Source organism: Thunnus thynnus, chromosome 3 (assembly GCF_963924715.1).
Source record: "Thunnus thynnus chromosome 3, fThuThy2.1, whole genome shotgun sequence".
In the NCBI taxonomy this organism is placed as follows: Eukaryota; Metazoa; Chordata; class Actinopteri; order Scombriformes; family Scombridae; genus Thunnus; species Thunnus thynnus.
The window spans coordinates 36,398,986-36,418,648 of NC_089519.1; the positions used below are offsets into that span (position 1 = coordinate 36,398,986).

At 38.5% G+C, this 19,663-nt stretch overlaps 3 protein-coding genes across 4 annotated transcripts in view; all 3 read right to left on the reverse strand.

Moving 5' to 3' along the window:
• Positions 1–5,523, reverse strand: part of ppp3r1b (protein phosphatase 3 (formerly 2B), regulatory s1ubunit B, alpha isoform, b) — a 31,376-nt gene extending 25,853 nt beyond the window's left edge. Inside the window, exons 1-2 of the mRNA XM_067585665.1 lie at positions 5,324–5,523; positions 18–57 (exon numbers count right to left, since the gene is read on the reverse strand). Of these exons, the coding sequence (XP_067441766.1) occupies positions 18–57; positions 5,324–5,326 (43 nt within the window). The 5' untranslated portion in view covers positions 5,327–5,523. The remainder of the gene's footprint in view (positions 1–17; positions 58–5,323) is intronic.
• A 2,841-nt stretch (positions 5,524–8,364) lies between these two features.
• cnrip1a (cannabinoid receptor interacting protein 1a) lies at positions 8,365–14,765 on the reverse strand. Its single transcript, XM_067585639.1, has 3 exons — positions 14,477–14,765; positions 12,750–12,894; positions 8,365–11,887 (listed from the first exon to the last, which is right to left on the reverse strand). Exons 1-3 carry the CDS (start codon positions 14,653–14,655, stop codon positions 11,723–11,725), a joined length of 489 nt encoding a protein of 162 aa, XP_067441740.1. The 5' UTR covers positions 14,656–14,765; the 3' UTR covers positions 8,365–11,722.
• A 1,888-nt stretch (positions 14,766–16,653) lies between these two features.
• Positions 16,654–19,248, reverse strand: LOC137180322 (F-box only protein 48). 2 transcript variants are annotated; one of them, XM_067585641.1, is made up of 4 exons: positions 19,147–19,233; positions 17,744–18,423; positions 17,301–17,625; positions 16,654–17,118 (listed from the first exon to the last, which is right to left on the reverse strand). In XM_067585641.1, the coding sequence occupies exons 3-4, from the start codon at positions 17,598–17,600 to the stop codon at positions 16,957–16,959; spliced, it is 462 nt and encodes a 153-aa protein (XP_067441742.1). In that variant the 5' UTR covers positions 17,601–17,625; positions 17,744–18,423; positions 19,147–19,233; the 3' UTR covers positions 16,654–16,956. The 2 variants fall into 2 exon arrangements, with proteins under 2 accessions (XP_067441742.1, XP_067441741.1); XM_067585640.1 differs by lacking the exon at positions 17,744–18,423 and having other exon boundaries at positions 19,147–19,248.
• Positions 19,249–19,663: the final 415 nt, after the last annotated feature.

A 19,663-nucleotide genomic window follows, 5' to 3' on the forward strand; every position in this document is an offset into this window, starting at 1 on the left:
TATTTACTGATACTTACAGTGTGAGCACATGTCCAGGGCATAACTGGCTTCATTTCCCTGAAACAAGAGAGAAGATCAAGACCAACGTTCAACATTTAGACATCTGATTAAAAACAAAATTTTTTGTCATTTATACCAAAAGGGGCAAAATACTTTATACATATTATTATATATGTGTTTGAATCAAGTAACTGGGTTTTTGGCCAGTAGCCCATCGGTACATGACACTGAAGCAGGGTCTTAAATTAACGCCCATCAAGCACCAAGTTTCAGTTTGGCGGAAAAATCAATTGAAGTCAGCGGCCGACAAATAATCTCAGCGTAGGGTCACGTCGCTCTGTTTAGACCGGCTGAGACTAATCTGACCCTCGCTGTCCACTGTACCTAACATAATGTAAGCGAGCCCAATCAGAGCAGCTTACTATTAATTGGCGTTTTCTACACGATGTCTGTGCGTTTGCCGTAACAAACATCTGCGTTAAACGTTGTGTGGCGACACATTATCGGTGTTAAACCACCAGAAAGAAAACATTCTCCCATCGTCGTTAAGTCACGACCCACTTTTACAGCATTCAAACTGAGCAAATTTATTTTTTCAAAAATATCCTAAAATACACGTGTCATCTTTTTTATTTATGTCATATCATGTACAAAAATCCACATTTTAAATACATCTTGCTTTCGAACATCAACACAAACTTAAAGTGAACGTCAATCAAAATGATGGTTACCATGGCTACGGTGCAAGACTGCTGCACCTCTCTGACTGCATGCCTGTCAAAATTTTTTTGTTTTTCAAAATAAAAGACAAGTCCAACATCAGATGCGCATTAAATATTATTTATTTATTTTTAACCAGCTGTCAGCGACCCACCGGTTGAGAATCACTGTCTTAGAGCGTTTGCTGCCAAAACAAGCAAGAGACAAACAAAGAAACGATTCATTTGTCGAAGGCAAAATAATAATGAAACTTGAAAACATGGAGGAAAGCAGAAATCTTGAAAAAGCTCAGAATAAAAACTGTAAATCCAATGTTATCTGTTCATAAATGTTTCTTTAAAGTGATGCTTAAGTTAAGTTTTCATACTTAAAACTTGAGGTAATTAATTTTAATCAAATAATAGGCTACATGATGCAGCTTCATGGCCGGTAAAATATTTCAAAATAAAACATCTCTGACTGGTAGAAATCTTGTGCCTCTTTATGTTTATGAAAAAATCTGTATAATCAACTCAGATGTAAACAAAAATGAATTGAACTCTTTGTGTTTTGTGTTCTTGGCTGATTGTTGGTGTTCTTCATTATGCATGAGAGCGACAGAATGATCTGGACTGTGCCAGAGCTGGAAATGAGGCCAACGTGCCTCCTTGATTTGCCTCGTCTCATCTCTCTGGGATTTACAGAAACTGAAACAGGCTGCAGCTCTTCTCCTCCACTGGAGACAAGGAGGTTTTTTTTTTTTTTTCACTGCCCTCCAACACATAACAACCGTGATATAATCTGAAGGTTGCTGTTCATCACCACTGACTCTCAAAGTCACACGTTTCTGGCCTGTAATAAAGCTCACTTTCCGACTCCTACCACGCAAGCCACTTGCAAAAAAAAAAATCTATTGTTGAAAATGTTATTAGATTATTTAACGCAGATATATTGTGTCTTCATCAGATGTTTCTGTTGGATCTCTGCTCTCGTTGGCTCGCTTTCTTCTCTGATGTAAAGACGTTCAACAAGAGTAACGACAAACTAAGTCATCAATAAGAGCTGCAATTTATTATCTCTTGTTCATAATTCATAGATCCAAATGTTTTCTCTTGTAATCAATCAATCGTTTGCTCTACAACAATCATCCAACCAACAGTTTAAAACCCAAAGTTTACCAACACATAAGATTTTTTTAAAAAGCAGAAAATACACACAATTTATTTATTGGATAGTCTTTTTACGATTAATGAATTTCAACTGTATCGCCATTTAGAAATGTAATAGTTAGTTTATTAATATACATATAAAATATAGCTGATCACACAGCAAGGGCTGCAATTAAGGATTATTTTCATTATTAATTCATCTGATGATAAATAAGTCTATAAAATGCCATCATAACATCCCAGAATCTACACAAAACAATCTGTTTATTTTCATATATTACAAACAAAAGCGTCAAAAAGTCACATTTGACAGTGAAATATTGTCATTCAATCATCAAAATTGTTGCTGATCAATTTTCCCGACTATTGATTAGCTCTACACACGGCACAGCTGTCGTCATTAACTTGTATTCATGTTCATAAAAAGTGCAGGAGATGATGTTTGCTCAGTTATTTATTGATGACCTGCAGTCATAACATTATTGTCTGCTTGTTCAGTTATCTGCCAACATAATCAGTGTCAACCAATGTGAAAGACAACAGCTGAGTGGTGAATGTGACTGTATCAGAGAAACAGACCGTCAGTCAGACACTTGTATTGATTGTAGAGCTGCAACGATTAGTCAACTGACAACTATTTTAATAATAGATTGATTGATTGATTCTTAAAGAAAAAGGACGAAACTTCTCTGGTTCCAGCTTCTAAAATGTGAATATTTTCTGGTGTCTTTAGTCTCTACGACAGTAAACTGAATATCTTTGGATTGTGAACAAAACAAGATATTTGAGGACGAAATCTCGAGCTTTGGGAACCACTGATTGACATTTTTCACCGTTTTCTGATATTTTATGGACCAAACATCTAATCGGAAAAACAATCAACAGATTAATTGTTAGTAAAAATAATCATTAGTTGCAGCCCTATCATCATTTAATAAACATTTGCCATTTTTTTAAGCAAAAATGCCAAACGTGAGCTGGTTCCAATGCAAAGATTTGCTGCTTTTCTGTGTTTTTATGTAACTGTAAATTGAATATTTTAAGGTTCTGGACTGTTGGTCGGACAAAACAAGACATTTGAAGACGTCACATTGGGCTGTGGAAATTTACAGTGGACGTTTTTCACAATTATTATTTTTTTATAGACTAAATAATTGATCAAGCAGCTCTAAATCAGCAGGTGAATACAACAAAGCTGAGCAACATCAGGATGCAGAGGAGTGGTTCAATTACAGAAGGCGACAGGTGGGTTTGGATATTAAACATGTGCGTTTTTTTCTGAAAATTACAGTGAACTACAACATACTGTAGTCACTAAGAAGGCGGTTTGTTTCCCCCAATCAGTTTCACTCCAGATTTAATTATTGTGTTTGTGAGTTTAATTGAAGCTGATTGATTGTTGTGCCAACCACTCAGACACTCCTCCTCCCCGCTCAGTGAACACATCTCCGTCTGAACGTTCATCACAAACCAGCCAGTGTTTAATTCATGTTTGAATAACAACAAAAAAACCCTAAATTACACATCTGTATTAACGGCTACTATTTGTCGCTATTTCCTCTGTTTCTAATGACAAGTTAGAATCTCACTCAATCATATGAACCAGGCAACAGTGCAGGGTGCCGCCGAAAGGCCTTTAATGTTCATCAGTGTTAGAAACATATTGGGGGTTTTCTATTCTGTGATAAAGTTGCTCCTGTCAATCATGCGGCGAGCGTAACGGCAGTGAAACTGCTGCTGCTGTTGAAAGAAACCTGTTCACATATACTGCAATTAAATACACTGAATTTAAAATATAACTATCAGCCGGCGAGCCAGCAGGCCGATCACTCAGCTGCGGCTTCATTTACACGCCGAACATGAAGAAATAATTTATGAATCTGATCTACAATTAAATGTGTGCCTGTATATTTAGGGCGGTGGAGGGGAAGCCCTCATCAGCTCGGTTTACTCGCCACTTTATTTGAATCTCTGACATCAATCTGAGTGACATTATCACACAGTGTATTCACAGTGGACACGTCAGTAAAGCAGCCTCGCTGACTTACTGTCTGTAAAACTGAACCTGCAGATGCATCGACTGTCGTGTAGGTTTTTAATATTATATTTTGTGGTAATCATTTTATAGTCAAAAGGAAACAGGAGGCCAAATATGAACAGGGGACATTGTGATCACATGTTATGTATTTTACAATATATATGAAGTAAGCTGCAAAAACACATGGAAACACATGTGGGACCAGTCTGCTGTTTAGGATATTTTAAGATCTCCATCAGCAATCATTTAGGGCTGCAACTAATCAATCGATTAGTGAAAATATCCGTCACTGTTTCCCAAAGCCCAAAACGCAACCTAAAATGCCTTGTTTGGGCCCGACCAACAGTCCAAAAGCCAAATATTCAGTTTATTATCATAGAGGACGAAAGAAATCAGAAAATATTCACATTTAAGAAGCTGGAATCTAAGAATTTTTAGCTTTTTTTGTCTAAAAAGTGACTCACAACAATTATTCTATTATCTAAGTAGCTGCCGATTAATTGTCTGCCGTCGACTGATCGTTGCAGCTCTACAATCAATATAACTGTTGGACTGACGGTCTGTTTCCTCTCCTGGGTTTCAGCTGGTTAAACATCTCTTCTCTGATCACCACAGTGTTTTAATACAGTCACATTCACCACTTAGCTGTTGCCTTTCACATTGGTTGACACTGATTGTGTTGACAGATAACTAAACGAGCAGACAATAATGATTTGACTGCAGGTCATATATAAATAACCGGATAGATAAACTATCAGGATAGCCGAGATAACAATTAATCCATTAATCAATAGTCGGAAAATTAACATAAACTACAACAATTTTGATAACGGAAAATTCGAATGATCGTTTTAGTCAATTTTCCAGCAAAAATGCCAAAATTTCACTGTTAAATGTGACTATGTGATGCTTTTATTTGTAATGTATGAAAATAAACTGAATATTTTTGGACTTTTGGTCGAATAGAACAACACTTTTTTAGATCTTAATTTGGATTTTTGTATATTATGATACGGAAATGTGAAGCTAATTTCGACGGCAACGTTACTACACTTCCGCTGTTACTTAGCCGCTAACTTGACGCACCTCCAGCTAGCTAAGCAGCTAACCAGTATTTGGCTATTCGCTAGCTTAGAGGCTTAACGTCTACGAAGCGATATATCGAAGTTAATCTATACATGGACGTTTGATAACGCGTGGGGTGGAAAACACATTAAAGACACAATGATAAACCAGTACTGTCATAAAATCACGGACACTAATGTTTTGATTTTAGCACCGTGCTAACGGTAGCTAAGCTAGCAGGATAGCCGAGCGCTAAGCTAGTTAAGAAGCTAACAGGGTAGCCGCGGGAGAAGAAGCTGTGTTGACAGAATTAGATTTTTAGTTTAAAATTAAACACTTAGGTGTGTCTTACCATGTTGCTGCCAGAGGATCTTCAGCTGCTGCGGGAGAGATTTAAAAAAGCTGCGGTCCGCTGAGACGATGTTACACTTTTCAACGGTTGGACGGACACAGAGCCGAGCTGCGTGTTTCTGACAGCGGAGGAGAGATTCACCGCAGCGGCAGCAGAGAGACCCGCAGAGAGGGAGAGAGAGAGGGAGCGAGAGGGGAGGGGGGAGGCGGTGGAGAGAGAGAGAGAGAGAGAGAGAGAGAGATGCGGTAGAGAGAGAGAGAGCTGGTGGAGAGGAGGGTGGGGGTGGGGGGTGGAGAGAGAGGCGGTGTACTGAGGGGGTGGGAGGCACTGGAATAACCACTGGAATAATAATACCATAAACCACAGAATACAGATCTTTCATTATTTCATCCTGGACTATACAAGGTCTGAGGTCGACTGCCTTTGGCATTGAGAGCAGAAACTCAGACTTCACCAAATAAATTACAAACACAGACATCACTGTCCTGCAGGAGACCCAGGACACCCAGTACAGAGGAGATGGTCCCACTCGCTGCCCAGTAAACTACAGAGCTGCTAGTTAGTGATGGCAGATCATTTGGCTCAGCTCATCAATAGAAGCCGACTTCTGGCTTTTATTATTCAGCCAAATGTAGCAATGTTTTGACCTATGATTGGTATGTGTGTTCATTTATCACTTAAATTATTCAATGTAATTACACTAAACCTTATAATTTCCAGAATACCATAATTTTACCTTATGTTTGGAATAAGAGCTCTATTAGACGTGTATTTAAACGTTTCATTTATATTGAACCATCCAAAACAGTGTCAGGCCAGTGTTTAAAATGCCAAATGAAATGAATAAATAAACACAGGGCAGCTACAGTCCCTCAGAAGTGTACACCACCCCCCTCGCCTGCTTTAAACCTGTTGGTATGATCTCTGTCTGTCATCACACGTGACTGGTCGCACGCACATACACATCAACACAACATCCAGTCAGTACATGGAGTGCACGTGGCCGAGCTGTGCGGCAAAAAGATCATCCTATTACACTGTCTTGTATTAATTTACCAAAAAAAAAGAAAAGAAAAAAATAAATCTGCTCTCAGACGGGAGCCAACTCGTTCATTACCGACACATCACTACTGGTAGCACCATCCACTAAGCTAACAGGGAAGAGACTGGGGAGGCATGCTAGTATGGTACAAATCAGAACTAACCCACTTGCTAATCAAAACAGGAGCTTTTTAAATCTGAAATAACATGCTAAAACATCCTAACATGCTAAAAACATCCTCCTGTGTGCTACTTACACCCCCCCCAATCGAATCCCCATATTTTAAGAACAATATGGTCTCCATCTTGGTGGAGGAGATTAACCATTTCCAGTCTCATGGCCACCTTGTAGTCTGTGGGGATCTCAATGCCAGGACAGGACGAGAGCCTGACACACCACCTCTCCAATATGCCCCCTCCCCCACCCCAGACACATCTACGACAAAGCAACAAACAAACAAACATGGGTCACAGCTCTTACAGCTCTGTCGTTCGCTGGTCAACGGTAGGCTTGGAGGGGACTCCTACGGTAGGTACACCTACAGCTCTTCTCTGGCTAACAGTACAGTAAAGTACTTCATCACTGACCTCGGACTGGTGTCTCTCAGAGCGTTCAGCCCACTAACATCTCTGTCAGACCACAGTAAAACCACGGTCTACCTGAACGGATCAACACGCAATCATGAAGTATCAAAGCCAACCAAACTGCATACTATCAAAAAAAGCTACAAATGGAAGGAAGGTAGTGTGAAAACTACTTCTAAAACACTACTGGGCAACAAGAAGTCCAATCACTCTTAGACCAGTTTCTAGAGAAAACCTTTCAATGCAACAGTGAAGATGTAAACAGGGCAGTAGAAAGCCTTAATGATATATTTAACCTTTCAGCCTTTTTATCAGACCTGAAGGCCTCAAATAGAAACGCTTAAAAAACTAACAACAATGACAAATGGTTTGACAATGAATGTAAAAACCCCAGAAATCAATTAAGGAACCTATCGAACCAAAAACACAGAGACCCAGACAACCAGAACATACGTCTTCACTATGGTATGAAAATACAATGAGGAGAAAAGGGACCAACATGTTAGAAACCAGCTACACACTATTGAGGAATCCATAAAAACAAACCACTTCTGGGAACACTGGAACTCTCTCAACAAACATAAACTTGAGGACAAAATAGACATGTAGGTAAACCAGTTCTCCAGTTTCTTTGGTCCAATAGAGAAGAATAAACAGCAAAAACACAAACAAGATAAATACAAAATTTAGAGTCAACCATAAAAGATTATCAGAACCTCATAGACTCCCCAACTACACTAAAAGAACTACAGGACAAATGAAATCACTCAAAACCAAGAAGGCCTGTAGTGTTGACGGCATCTTAAATGAAAGGATAAAATTCACAGACCTCAAATTTCAACTGGCTATACTAAAACACTGTAACGTCGTCCTTATCTCCGGGATCTTCCTCAGTATTTGGAACCAAGGACTGATAACGCCGATCCACAAAAGTGGAGACAAAGTTGACCTCAGTAACTACCTCAGGAAAATCCTCTGTACAATCATAAACCACAGACTCCTACAACTCCACAAAACAATGTCCTGAGATCCCAAATTGTCTTTTTACCAAATTTTTGTACAACAGACCACATCTCCACCCTCAGCACCCTAACTGACAACCAAATAAACAAAAACAAATTATTCTCCTAACCCTAACCCTAAACTGTTAGTGGTGTCAGGGGAAAAACCTTTCACATCATTGACTCAATGTACACAAACAACAAGTGTGCTGTCAAGATTGGCATTTTAAATTTTCAGATGATCTTTTTCTTACATTATAGTTTGGTTGCTTAATGCTTTGCATGTAAAATCTTAACATGGAAAGTAACTATTAGCTACAGATAAATATAGCAAAGTAACTAGTCGTGTTATAAACTTGAACAATCACAAAACTACACATTTATAAATGACTGCAACTGATACAAAAGTACTGGTTCAGTATACTGGTTTATTCCAAAAGACACTTTATACTCTTCAGTTCAATACATAACAAAACAGCAAGGGTTATGCATCAAGTTAACATCGTAATGAAACAAACAAAAGAACAAACAAATAGATCATATTTGGCAAAATGAATCCAGTCGTGCACTTCAAGTGAAAACTGAACATAAAGAGCAGTCGTGACATAAAAGGTAACACAAAGTGAAGAACTTGCAGCCTGTGATAAGCACCAAGTCTCAATAAAAAAACAGAACAAATCATCCCATTTTCAGCAGAGGACATTAAAGGAATAGTTCAATGTTTTTTTTTTAATACACTTATGCGTTGTTTTTTCCCAAGAGTGAGATGAGGAGATCATTATCAATCTCATGTCTGTGTGTTAAGTGCAGGGCTATAACCCGGAGGTGATTAGCCTAGCTTAGCATAAAGACTGGAAACAGGGGGAAACCGCTAGCCTGGCTCTGTCCAAAGTTTTAAAAATAAACAAAAAAAACCCATTTATTACATACCTGTAAAGATCACTAATTAACATGTTGTTGCTCGGTTGTTTAATACATACACTAACAAGAATGTAAAAATGACAAATTGTGGTTTTATAGGAAGTTGTATTGTGTACATATTTCCTGATGATCAACAGTTTATTCAGTTTAACCACCCAGTACTTCTGTGCAGCGTCATTTTAACATGTGTTTGTGCACAGATTAAACAAATGAGACATGTTATTTTGTGAACTGTAGAGGTGTTGGTACGTCAAATGTTTTACCTTCGGACAGAGCCAGGCTAGCTGTTTCCCCCTGCTTCCAGTCTTTATGCTAAGCTAGGCTAATTCCCCCTGTATTTCCGCCTGTACTTCAGCTGTCAGCTTGCACTCTGATTTTGTAGGACTGACACTAGAACTTGACGTTCACTCATTTATTTTGGATTGTTGAAATATTTCCTGCTATCCAGTGGTGGAGAGTAACTAAGTACATTTACTCAAGTACTGCAGTACAATTTTGAGGTACGTATATGTATACGAATATTTGATACTCGATACTTCCACTCCACTACATTTATTTGACAGCTATAATTACTTTACAGATTCAAATGTTACATAAAATAACATAATGATGAGATCATAAATTACTATGCATTATTACAGATTAAACCAATGGTTCCCAAACTTTCTGGTTTGTGGGCCCAAAATCAGTGCGTATTTGTGTCTCTTTATCATGTTTCAGATGTCTGAGTTCTTCCAACAAAGAGACATTTCCCCTCATATGGTTTCAAATAAATAACTGTTTGAGGCACAAAGAGGTAAAACTCTCCAATATTTCACAAAAATGCAAAGACTAAAGAAAAATTCTGAAAAATGAATCTAAGTTTATGTAGCAGAAATTTGTTGTTTCTTCTTTCCTACCCGATCTATCATCTCAAGACCCCTCAGATTCTTGTCACGCTTATAAAGTAGTTCAAACAAGCTTCACCTCAAGCAGCATCAATGAAATGCTGCTTATGCACTGACTCATCAGTATTAACACAATTTGTACAATTTATTTAATATATCAGTCAGCCACATTTTCTGCAAAACAGGTACTTTTACTTTAGTACTTTAAGTAAATTTAGCTGGTAAAGCTTCTACTTTTACTTAAGTAGGATCTTAAATGCAGGACTTTTACTTGTACTGTAATATTTTTACATTGTGGTATTAATACTTTTACTTAAGTAAAGAATCTGAGTACTTCTTCCACCACTGCTAAAACATATCCTCTGAAGAATAAGCATAGACCAGACTGCTAGCTGATTTTCTCAAACAGCATTGATTATTTAAGGTGGATTTTTCCATTTAATAGCACAACACATAACACATAAAATAGCCAGAACTTGAACAATGATGAACACACTTTCATACACTGATTCTTCTCTCTCACAAATACACTCACACAGTTAATAAATAAGGTAAAATGCTTCCTCTGTCCTCAGGTGTCTTCCATCCTGGTCTTCAGCTAACACCATGCTAGCTGGTGCGCTCAGTCCCTCCCGCCATATGCTGCGATGAACTTTAGTTATCGAGGGGTATTGCTCAAAACCTGAAGGCTTCTTATGACTGCACCTTAAAGGAACAGCTGAAGCTTGTTTTTTTGTAATCCACAGAGTAACATGAGATGATTTCTGTGTGTTTTCTCTGTGTCCAGTACAGAGAAAAGGGCTGTGGTTAGCCTAGCTTAGCACAAAGACTGGAAGTAGAGGGAAATTGATAGCCTAGCTCAGTCAAAAGTGCACAAATCTACCTTCCAACATCCCCAAAGCAGCCTGATTTACATGTTGTGTCTTATTTATTGAGCAGGTGTAGAAATAGAAATGTAAAAATTGCAGTTTTAGCTGTTGTTAGCATTGGAGCTATTTGTGGTCCAACAACTACTGGGTATATTTTTGATATCAGTTAGCCCCATTTCACCTAGCCCCATTTATAACATTATATAACGTATATAACATATGTAACTCTGTGTTTTGGGTACACAGCTAAGCTACCCTAAGGGGAAAATTGAAAATGTCCGCTTTGTGTCTTTACTGGCCGTATTTCAAGTCTGCTGCGTTAGCTAAAGCAGGCCAGAGCCAACTCAACATCCTGAGTGTTCTGGTCAGAAAAAGGGCTAAGTTTTCCCCTGCGTCCAGTCTTTGCTCTAAACTAAGCTAAACACATACTGGATCTATCTCTGTAATGGTTACACAGACTTAAAATTTATATCAATCTTCTGATCTGACAAGCTGATTTCTCAAAATGTCTGATTGTTCCTTTAACCCTTTAAACTCCTGCTTTAAAGCTACACTCCACTTGGTGCTCGTACCAGCAAAATCATAAACTGTGACTGACATCGAGATGTTGGATCACTGCAAAGAAATCCACACACACAGGAAGCAACATATTAAATCTCAAGAGTAAAATTCAGATACGTGGTCTTAGATCTTTTCCCTCTCCTGTCCTGTTGGTTTCCTTTGATATAAAACATATAAAACCAACTGAGTTCTTGAATACGTGCATGCTGTGTGCAGTCTACTTGCATCCTTGTTTAAACTTATGCCTTTTTATTTAGTTTTCCCTCTTGCTGGCCTTTGAAGCTGCCAAAAAAGCAACGTTATCGAGTGCAGCTTTAAAACAAAAACCCCTTAAAGACCAGCATAGCAAACAGCCGTTTTCTCTCCCCTTCTTTAATAAAACAACACAAATACCAGACCTCGCTGACTTGACGTACGCCTTTAGGATAAGGCTGTCCTTTTATTTTGATGCTGATGTTCAAAGGTAGTCCTGGTAACTGATGTCCTCTGCTTGGTATTCGGTGTGTGTGTGGACTAGTGAAAGGATGAGCTGACTCAGTTGAACGCCTCCTTGTTGATCCACATGAGGGTCCGCGTCTCGTTGGGTTTGCATTCGTACTCGATGCTGCTGAATTTGTTGCCGAACTGGCAATGCTCCCTCTTGTAGTAGTTGTAGTATTTTGCCTGCCACACCGTCTCAAAGGTCCCCGCCTTGTTAAACTAGACATAGAAACACATGTTATATATGTCCTAATATTATTTAAATTCATACAACAGTTAAGTTATAGTGTTAGCTTATTTGGGTATTGTTTTCCTGGTGCTAGAATAACTCGTTGCTTAAGGCAGTTTTAATGTGATGGGTGAAGGTTAAGTGAAGGATATAGCTGGCATTTTTTTTCTTATAGTCAACAAATCTCATGTTTGGATCCAAACCAACGATGAACTGATCTACTAACAAGTATTGTGTGTGTATCCAAAGTCTGATATGTCTTATTCCTCTGTTAGACCTCTGTTGTTGTCCAAAAACTATTAAAACATGTCAATGAGAAACACGGTACTACTGATTAGATATAACTGTGGATGACAATCATCATGATTTTGTTATATTCAAATTAATCGTCATTCAACTTTTTCCTGCCTCCTGCTGACTTGTCAGCACATTGGGTTTTCACAACAAAATTGGATTTAATTCAGTGGAGCACAAGTTAAAACTAATGCCAGGTGCAGACTACACAATATTTTTGTCTGATAAGATGTTGATGTGTTTAATTAGGCGATTATAGAGTCAGAAATTCTTGCTGCGACTTGGCTGAGAGATATGACAGACTATATGTTGGTACTCCGCCAATCATAACTTGTAACTTGTAACTAACGTCTTCAAAGTTGTTGTACTCAGTGAGAGGTTAACAAAAAATCTGACACGCTGGTCTGTTATCAGGCTGATAAATGTAGTGTGAACCTGGTATAAGAAGACCTGTGGAAACTTGGAGCAGCCACTTGTCTTATCAACAGTTACCTGATGTCTCATTAAAGGTGACTCGCTGTTGTTGTGACTTCGTCTTACCTCTTGTTGTCATCTTACCTCTATGCTGACCTGGACTGGCTGCCGGTCTCCACTCTTGGTGTGCGGGACGCCCTCGGTGTCATACAGAGCGTGATAAACCACCGACTCCTCGTCCTTGGACTGCTGCTCCAGAGGGAAGATGATACCTCCGATGTTCATGGTGCTGTGATGAAGATAAAGATGTGTCCTTTAGTTAGTGGACCACCACCCAACTACTGTGATGTCTTACAGAGGATTCACCAAAGCATCATCTTCCTGCACTGACTGAAGGTACATTCAGTACTGCTGACAAGGACAAGCACTCATGACCACACTTCATTTGAACATACGGTATTTGGTATTAATAAAAGTCAGCCACTTTCAAACCTGAGACTATCCTCAACAGAAAAGCTACAGTACTGTTTGTTCCCCATTTTTATATTTTCTTGAAAAAGCCTCTGACCTTGAGTTAAACGCACAATATGTGAGTGTTCATTATTCAGGAGGCTTTTACCGGGAGCTGAATTATCCGCTGAGGTCTCATCCTCTCCAAAACAATCATACACAGGGATTAAAACTGGTGAAAACACTGAATAAAGCAGTTTCATTTAAAAAATCTGTGTTTCTCCGATGCTGTTCTGTGGACAGAGGACGTCCGGGAAGGGCTGATAGTCCAGCTGCTGCTAACGTTTGCTCGACTTGTTTCTCTGATAACTTAAGATCCAGATGTCCAATGACTAAAATCCTTCATCCAGATAAATGATATACTTAAAAAGAACCAAAACATTTATCGTAAAAATGTGGCTTAAAACTGAATAAAAGCCAGTTTATGACAGTTTCTGGCAGACAACCACAACGCAGACGCATGCATCATATGTTTTTCATTTAATTTTGACACAGTAAATGCATATACATATAAAGATAATACATATTACAATGTATTGTTTTTCACTTTATCCATTTATTTGATTTGTTTTTAATGTAGACATTTTAAAATCTTCCATACAATCAACATCTCTATAAACCAGGTGAATAGAGTAACCAAAAACTGTACTCTGGAGTGTCATTACAAAGTATGATGATATTATATTTTTATGATCCCTAAAAATATGTTATAGGTATCAGAACTGAACTCCAAGGATCACACATATCATACATTTCACTCATTTCATTTTAGATTTCTATCTAATTGAAATGAATTTTTTATAATTCATTTTATTAGTAATGCCATTTTAGCGACATTTTGGATTAAATAAAAATATATAACCTATATTCAGATTGAAATTAGTCATAATGAGGCAGTGTTTGACCAGCTGGACCCCACCCTGCTTCACCTGACACTTCACTTTAATCCAACAACAGCAACAGAGAGAAATGATCTCTGTGTGTTTGCATACAGATGATCAGACAGACAAACGAGGCCTCCTGTCACCACCAGGGATGCAAAAAAAAAAAGAAAACCATCACACATGATCCACACATGATTTATTCAGACTGATATGTGACGCTGCAGGCCTGCAGGACGGAGGCCACGGAGCAAATAACAACATGCACGATTATCGCTGTGTTTTCTATTTATTTAAGGTCATTTCGTCTAATTATGGAGGAAGATATTATCCCTATAGACGTTGTCTTTTGTATTTCATGGTTAAATAAGAGAACAGGCCTAATGCTCTGTTCAGTCCTGCTGCTCATAAACCCAAATATCTAACAATATAGCGATGAAAACAGGGGAAATAACGCTTTTTAAATCAATTTCTCCTTACGTGGCCTCCACCTTTCCGGGCTTCACCACCACCTCGATCTTGTATTTGGAGCCTGTGAGCAGTTTGATGGTCCTGCTCTGGCCGAACCGGGTCCCGTCCACCTTGAAGAACACGGGCCCCTCATTGGGCTGGATCCGCAGGGAGATGGAGATGTTGATGATCGGAGGGACGTCGTCCATTATCCCGATGTTTTACGCTTTATGGAGGCAAATGTGGGTCCCGTGTTGAGGGAGGGGGAAGCGGATGATGATGCGGTGATGCTGAGGAAGGACCAGTGTCAAGCTGGGCCGCGTATAACACCACAACTACCGGTTACAGCTGTCACAATTAAAGGGCCAATGTTATCTATCAGTGGTGGAAGAAGTATTCAGATCCTTTAATGCAGTAAAAGTACTAATACTGCAATGTAAAAATACTCCATTACAAGTAGAAGTCCTGCATGATAAATCCTACTACAGTAAAAGTACATGAGTATTATGAGCTTGATGTAGTTAAAGTATTGCAGTAAAAGTACATAAGTATTATGAGCTTGATGTAGTTAAAGTATTGCAGTAAAAGTACATAAGTATTATGAGCTTGATGTAGTTAAAGTATTGCAGTAAAAGTAGTGGTTTGGTCCCTCTGACTGATATATTATTATATATGACATCATTAGATTATTAATAGTGAAGCATCAGTGTTAGAGCAGCATGTTACTGTTGTAGCTGCTGGAGGTGGAGCTAGTTTACACTACTTTATATACAGTTAGCTAGTTTAGTCCAGTGGTTCCCAACCTAGGGGTCGGGCCCCTCCAAAGGGTCAGCAGATAAATCTGAGGGGTGGTGAGATGATTAATGGGAGAGGAAAGAAGAAAAAACAAAGTTCTGATACACAAATCTGTTTTCAGTTTTTGGACTTTTTCTCTAATCTTTGATTTTTGCTGAAATATTGGATCATTTGAACATTTATTGAAATGAAAGCATGTGAGAAGTTTAGAGGGAAAAATCACTATTTGGTGGAGCTGTTAACAACTCATAGACATGTGAAATGTGACCCCGACTACACACTGCTTTTTGTAAGACGTCAAAAGACAAAAAGGTTGGAAACCACTGGTTTCATCTTTAACAATGTGTTGTATTTTAAAAGCTTGTTATATTATCCATTGTGTCAAATCTTCATCTGAAAAGTAACTAAAGCTGTCAAATAAATGTAGTGGAGTAGAAAGTACAATATTTCCCTCTGAAATGTAGAAAGTAGCATCACATGGAAATACTCAAGTAAAGTACAAATACCTCAAAACTGTACTTGAGTAAATGTACTTAGTTACTTTCCACCAATTCCAAACACTTTATTTAAAGATCCTCTCCAAACGTTCTGAATCTGTGAATATGCAAACGTTTTACATTTCAAAAGTTTTCCTGCTGGACACCAGATGTCTCCTCCTTCACTGTAAAGTCTTGGTGTTTGTGCTCTGGAGGCTTCAAGTTTCCACATCACACTTGTGTAAGTTGAATATTGGACCAGGAAACTTTCCTCCTTCAGCAGATGAATGTGAAAACAAACTGCACAGAGAACAACATCCTACTGAAGGAACAAGAAGAAACAGGTTTTTGGGTGGTAGTGGACTTTAAAACCCTCCAAATTAGTATTTATAAGTAGTCAATAAATAATAAATGGTTTATAACACATTGTCATGTAGTAGATATCAGTATTTATTAATGTATTAGTCATCAACTAGAACTCATCATTGGTATGTGAGGGCTGCTGAATAAAGAATAGGAGAATTAATAATTGATGACAAATATTGTACATTAATAAACGCTTAAAAATGTCTTTATATCTGCTTATAAACCATTTACTAAATATTTATGTAATGCTTATAAAGGCTAAACAGCAGGACTTAGTGTTTTATTATATCAGATATTAGCTGCGATTATTTTTTAGTGATTGACAAATGATTTTTGCTCATATAATGTAAACAGCCTTTTATGTTTTCCCAGAGCATAAGGTGACGTCTCAAATGTCTTGATAAATAGATTCAAACATGGTTCAATTTCAACATTTCAGTAGCTTTGCTGTAACTTGTGAAACCGCATGTTGGACTCAATAAGAGGAACAATGTAATGAAGTGAAATGAAGAGAAATAAAACCATGGAGTTAAGAAACTCTCTCTGAAATGGTTTCAACAAATTCAAAGCTTCTTAAAAATGTGATTTATTGCATCACCACATTTACATCACAGCAATGAAACAGTTTTGCTTTATCATTGACTTCTTACACTATTTGTAATGATCTAAAATCAGCCAGTAATGATTCTGTTTCATTTGTTCTTTTTTTACCATTATCTTATTTTTCTTACAAAAAGGTTAAAAAATATGTACAATTATATATGTTTATTCTAATTACAGACAAAAAGTATAAAATATATATATTAAAGTTAAAAATTAGGCACTCAGAAGTGCTCAAGGTGTGATAAATAAACTCCTGAAGGCTGCAGTCGGTCATCTGTCCAGCTCGGCCTGCAGGATCTCGCCCCAGGTCTCGGCGTCCAGCGGAACCATCTTCCTGCCGCTCAGCTCCTCCGCTGATGTCACGTTGCTGAATCGTCCTCTCAGCCAGTCTCTCTTCAAACAGCTGCGAGTGTAGTTCTTCACTAAAGTGACCTGCAGAGAGGATACAGGCGGTAGTCAAGACAACGGCGGCGGCAGCGAAGCCTCAACCACATCCTGTCTTACATATCTTTGTTCTTTTAACCTGTAAAGACTTTTCAAGGTCTCTGAGATCATCAGACGTAAAACTGCGGCTGTTTTATGGTCTAAGCTACATCTCACGAGCTCTTTCTCACCTTCCAGGACAGGCCGTCTCTCCTGTCGCTGTCCACCTCTCTCTGACAGACGGCTCGGACCAGCTGACACTGCCTCCTCCACAGCTGGTCGCTCTCTTCGATGATATGATGCCACAGCTTGCAGGTGCGCGAGGCGCTGCACAGGCTCTCGGCGTCCAGCTCGCCAAAGATCTTCACGCTCATTTCCGCCGGCAGAGTTTCGGCAAAGTTTTGAGGGTGAGCGTCGTCGGCGGATATCAGGAAAGGCGTTCCATCACAGAGTAAAAACACAGACGACATCCTCGCGGGGTCATGCTGCATAATAGCTTCAACAGTTTGAAACAGCCTGGAAACACAGAACAATAAAGAGCAAAGTCAAAGAAATGAGTCATATTACAGGAAGTTTGCAGTTGTTAACTGTGGCACGAAACACATGCTCCTGTAAAAAAAAAAACAACACTTACTTCCACTTATTATTATCCTCCTCAACATCTTTTTTTTGTGCTCATCTTTAACTCTTTATGCTTAATATATCTTCCATTTATTGATATGTGTAACGATATGCACTTTCCTGTGTTTCCATAAAATGGAAAAAAAAAGAAAAGTCAAAAGCCAAAAAAGGTTGGAAACCACTGGTTTCATCTTTAACAATGTGTTGTATCTTAAAAGCTTGTTATATTATCCATTGTGTCAAATCTTCATCTGAAATGTAACTAAAATACAAAAAAAGTACAATATTTCTCTCTAATACTCAAGTAAAGCACAAGTACCTCAGAAATGTACTGAAGTACAGTACTTAAGCAAATGTACTTAGTGACTTTACATCACTAGGAACAGAAAACTGAGTTTGTCTCTGGACTTCAAGACAAAAATCACATGTAATGTAGTTATAAAACACTGTTCTGAGCTGCTTATCCTGCTCTATCATGAGGTGTCTTTGAGTCAGACGCTCCCAGTTCAGCTGCTGGGTCCTCTGAAAGATGTTGCTGAAGGCCAGACTGATCCTGATACTCCTCCTCAGATGAGACCACACGGACCAAAACTAATGTTCATGTACAAGGTTCATCCCTCTGTTGGCTTCTCTAAGCGGTCGACTGGAGAGTCTCTGCAGTGTTTCAGCTGCAGTTGATGAGTAGTTGTTGTACTGTATTTATTGGGACAATGTACAGTTTTAATGTTAACATTTGACGTACTGCACCAGAGTTAGCTTTAAAGCTAATTTTCATCTGCAGTCCTTTACAAATAAAACATATAAGTGTTGTTGCAGTGCTCTGATCTTCCTGCAGAGGGAGCAGTCTGCTGTGTTTCCTCCGTCAGTAAGACACAGACATGTCTGCTATCCTGAACAGTTACATTCATGTGGTGCCTTCAAATACAAAACCCATGTCTTTACCAAATATATAAGTCTTGTTTCCAGACTAACAGACATTATTTAGTTGTGTGACAAGATGAATTTTGGAACATCGAGGAAAGCGACACAACTGGAAACTATGTTTATATCAGCACATTGAGATAAAACCTGCCTACAAAAACATTTCCATGAACCACAAAACAACGGCGGTTCTTTAAGTGTGTAAATCCATATTATGTGTGTTCTCGGTGGATCAAAGCTTTCGTGTCTTCATCGGTGTATAATCATCATTTTAAACAAAAGGACATGTTTTTGCAGCTCGGACTCTGAGTCACGTTTAGCTACACGAGTCTGTGACCTCACCCCGGCTAGCATAAGCACGGTTAGCAAACAGCTAACAGCGACCGAAAAAACACTCAAAAAGCCATTTTTTACAGTAGAACGATGATATTAAACGTCTGCCGGATTATTCCAGTACAGGACGACCATGTGCGGTGTAAATAAACGTGTTCTTACCGTCAGTGCGTTGCGGTCGCTGCGGGTCTGTCTGACAGCTGGGCGTTTAAATGTCTCAACGGCTGTTTACACACACGCATGACGTCACTGTGTTTTTGATGGAGCGCGCATGCGTACAAGGGTCTCGCATTATTTTTTACGTTTTAGCTTTTTAGTCCAACTATTTATCATTTATGTCAAATTCTCTCTCTCTCTCTCTCTCTCTCTCTCTCTCGCTCTCTCTCTCTCTCTCTCTATATATATATAATGAAATGGACCAATATGAAACCAAACTTTAACCCTATTTCTAGTTGATACTGAGTTCTATTAAAATTATTTAGTCAAGCTGCAAAATAAAAAAAACAAAGACCCCAAACAATTTTTAAAACATAAAATTATTGACTAATGCCACTTGATTGTTAATCTGCACCCATTTATTTATTTATTCCTCCTCCAATGTATTATGTTGTATTTATTGAATGTAAAAAGGTCCTTGCAAAATACCCTCACTGAATGTTTTTTTTTTTTTTAATTAATT

Coding starts and splice junctions, on each gene's coding strand:
- cnrip1a (XM_067585639.1), bottom strand. CDS start 14,655: ATGGACGACGTCCCTCCGATCATCAACATCTCCATCTCCCTGCGGATC. Junction 12,895..14,476: donor CCCGGAAAGGTGGAGGCCAC/GTAAGGAGAAAT, acceptor TCTTCATCACAG/CACCATGAACATCGGAGGTA. Junction 11,888..12,749: donor CAGTCCAGGTCAGCATAGAG/GTAAGATGACAA, acceptor TTCTATGTCTAG/TTTAACAAGGCGGGGACCTT.
- LOC137180322 (XM_067585640.1), bottom strand. CDS start 17,600: ATGCAGCATGACCCCGCGAGGATGTCGTCTGTGTTTTTACTCTGTGAT. Junction 17,119..17,300: donor GAGACGGCCTGTCCTGGAAG/GTGAGAAAGAGC, acceptor TCCTCTCTGCAG/GTCACTTTAGTGAAGAACTA.